The 2699-nt window shown below is 48.3% G+C and overlaps 2 protein-coding genes across 2 annotated transcripts; both read left to right on the top strand.

Annotated features, from left to right (window-relative positions):
• Positions 1–901: 901 nt before the first annotated feature.
• On the top strand, positions 902–1645 carry BDW70DRAFT_146278 (uncharacterized protein; the record flags this gene model as incomplete). The annotated part of the gene is made up of 3 exons (XM_073738565.1): positions 902–1006; positions 1072–1308; positions 1366–1645. Coding segments are annotated over exons 1-3 (353 nt in total), but the record flags the coding sequence as incomplete, so codon positions are not given.
• Positions 1646–1879: 234 nt separating this feature from the next.
• Positions 1880–2611, top strand: BDW70DRAFT_165339 (uncharacterized protein; the record flags this gene model as incomplete). Its single annotated transcript, XM_073741722.1, has 3 exons — positions 1880–2039; positions 2111–2333; positions 2386–2611. 3 exons carry the CDS (start codon positions 1880–1882, stop codon positions 2609–2611), a joined length of 609 nt encoding a protein of 202 aa, XP_073590404.1.
• Positions 2612–2699: the final 88 nt, after the last annotated feature.

The following is a 2699-nucleotide window of genomic DNA, read 5'->3' as shown; positions in this document are numbered from 1 at the left end:
AGAAGTTGGTTAGATTTTCGGCGGAATTCTCACGGTATTTTTCAAGCTTATTTGAGAGGGTATCCATGAGCTGGTTTCGAGTACTGTCCCAGGGGATTGTGCTCTCTGAATCACGGTCTTCTTTCACGCGCTTTTCCAAGTCCGCAATCTCGGTCTGCATGTGAACGAGATTTTGGATGCTCAGCTCGGAAAAGCGGCGAAATACAAGCAGGTCATTTTCTTGATTCATGAACCGGCTGATATCGGAGAGCCTGGTTGTTGTCTTACCCGTCACCCTCTCCTCCAAGTTGAATGAATCGTTGCCAGGATCTGTCGATGACGGTTGTTCTGGGTCTATTCAGCACCAGAAAATTAGATAGATTTGACGGATCACCTGCACCTTCTTTTACGCAGGAAATGATACACTGTAATGCTCCCGGATCTTACCTGCCGAGACAATGTGGCTTCTTCTCTCATAGCGGGCCCCATATACTCGCGTGTGCTGGAGTCGATTTTGAATCGCGGCGTGCTCCTCATAGTGGGCGATCAATTGTGATCTGAGAAAACTGTCAGTTCAAAGATCGTCAATGTAGTTGTCTTGCTCGGTTGGCTACTAACTGATCAGAAAACTCTCGGGAGCAATGATTGCAGTGCATGTCCGTGGGTTGTAATGAGCAGGCCGGTTGTCAGTTCCCAGGATAAGCCCACAGCCTTCACTAGATCGATTCGCTTAAGTTTCAAGCCTGTGGGGGTGTAAATATACGAGATCGACCCGTTTTCACGCTTCAGCTGATTCATTATCTCTGTTGTAACCATCCCATAGCCTTGCATATTTTAGCGCAGTGTGGCAAAGCCCGCCAACCTCCCCCGCTCCTGGACTCTTCGTGATCCTTCATCTTTCCACACATTCTATTCAAAATCACCAGCTGATGCCCTAGGAGTCCCTTCTTTGTTGCACCTCAGCAGAACGGCATACGCTGGACTTCGTGATGGAGTGCAAGCATTGTGGGGCGAGCTTTGAGCAACAGTAAACTTCCGCGATCCCATCTGAATCCTCCAGAGCGAGCCAGATTTACTAACTAGTTTTTGTAGGGAGAAGCTCAAAGGGCATCTTCAGCACCATGTGGGAATTCAAAAAAGGGTATATCCCGGAAGAAGCTATGGTGCAGTATACCACCGAGCTCCCGCTCGGTCTACGGAGACATCGACTTCCAATGGAACTCTGCTGGGATATCAGAGTCAAGAGACGCCGTCTCGTACGACTGAGGGGCTCTCTGTCAACATCGATAGGTATTCATGTCGGTTTTGTAGATCCAAAATCGCAGATAGGTTTGTATACACAGTCACCTGGTTTTTTCGACTGCTCTAAATAGCATGCATCTGTAGGGAACATCTTCGAGAACATGAACGCTCTTCGAACTGCGACAGAACGAATATCTTATGCTGGGCTCTCATCATTGATAGGTAACAGCCATCAAATATCTTTCTCTTTCGTGAAAGTTGAAATTGAGTCTCAAGTATAGTTACCAGCCGTGCGGATATCGTATCGAAGAGCGATATGTGCGCATGTCGGATAAACATCAGTCCTACCACTGGCTCTTTAGATGCAGTAAATGTGACCTTACATATGCCTCGGAGGGTGATCGCGACTTGCACTGCAGAACTCGTAAGTCTGAACAGCAAACCGAATCTCGAAGTGACGGCTCAGATGAGCCCATCTAGATGAGAAGGAGCACGTACTATGTGAACATTGCGGAAAAGCCTTCGATACGAGGTGAGTTGGCTCCGTCAGCCAGCTTTCGATGTGCCACTGATGTCTCTCTTCGCCCATTCTCGAAGGCACGAGCTGTTGGTTCACTATGACTGGCATTGGGATATACAAACAGAACATGATATCGAGATGGCCTTGCTTTCTCCGAGCCAGGCCTCACATGAACCAACGCGTCCAACTAGTTTTGATTCATCAAAAGCAACAGTCATTCCCATGAAGAAACATAGAACCCGGAATGAGGGCGAAATCGTAGGTGTGAGCTTTGTCAGTGGCGCAGATCTGAAGGCTGGTAGGTTACTTCCCGTCCTCTCTCCCTACCAGTCCGGTATTTTATGTTGACGTCGATTTCTGATGTTATAGCGTTCACATCCAGACAAACTGGCAAATTCACTGAGCTTGGATTTCAGGGAAACGGTCCTAATGTTCACCAGGTAGACGATCCAGAAGTAACTCTTCCAACTCCAGGAGATTTGCTGAAAAGCCACATTCGCTACCTGAGTCCAACAAGTGATACAGCATTCTTTGAAAAGGCCAATCTGGGAGAGGGGTCTTACTTTGGTCTATGGGTTTCGAGTAACCCAGCGTACTTACAGTGGCTAGATCCAGCTCTTGAGGTCCCTCATTTGTGGATTCAGGGACCATCCGGTTGCGGCAAGTCAGCATGCGCTGCTCGCATTGTCCGAAGTTGTCTCGATAACAGCGCGCAATCAGCAAACAATGCGGCTGTTATTCATTTCTCTTTCACTGACCTGGCTGAGCGTCACAGATCAGTTGGATCTTTCCTACGAAAATGCATTTCCCAGCTCTATACACAGCGTCCAGGACTTTGCGCACGGGTTCCACTGGCACATATTCCGCTAATTGACGGCGGCCCACTAGACAACCTTTGGGTAGTGCTCCGCGCCCTTCTAACCAGTTTTCAATGCACTTACTGCATTCTTGACGGGGT

This window comes from Aspergillus foveolatus (assembly GCF_047715535.1).
Source record: "Aspergillus foveolatus strain CBS 279.81 unplaced genomic scaffold BDW70scaffold_331, whole genome shotgun sequence".
Lineage (NCBI taxonomy): Eukaryota > Fungi > Ascomycota > Eurotiomycetes > Eurotiales > Aspergillaceae > Aspergillus > Aspergillus foveolatus.
This window is presented reverse-complemented; position numbering and strand designations above follow the sequence as displayed.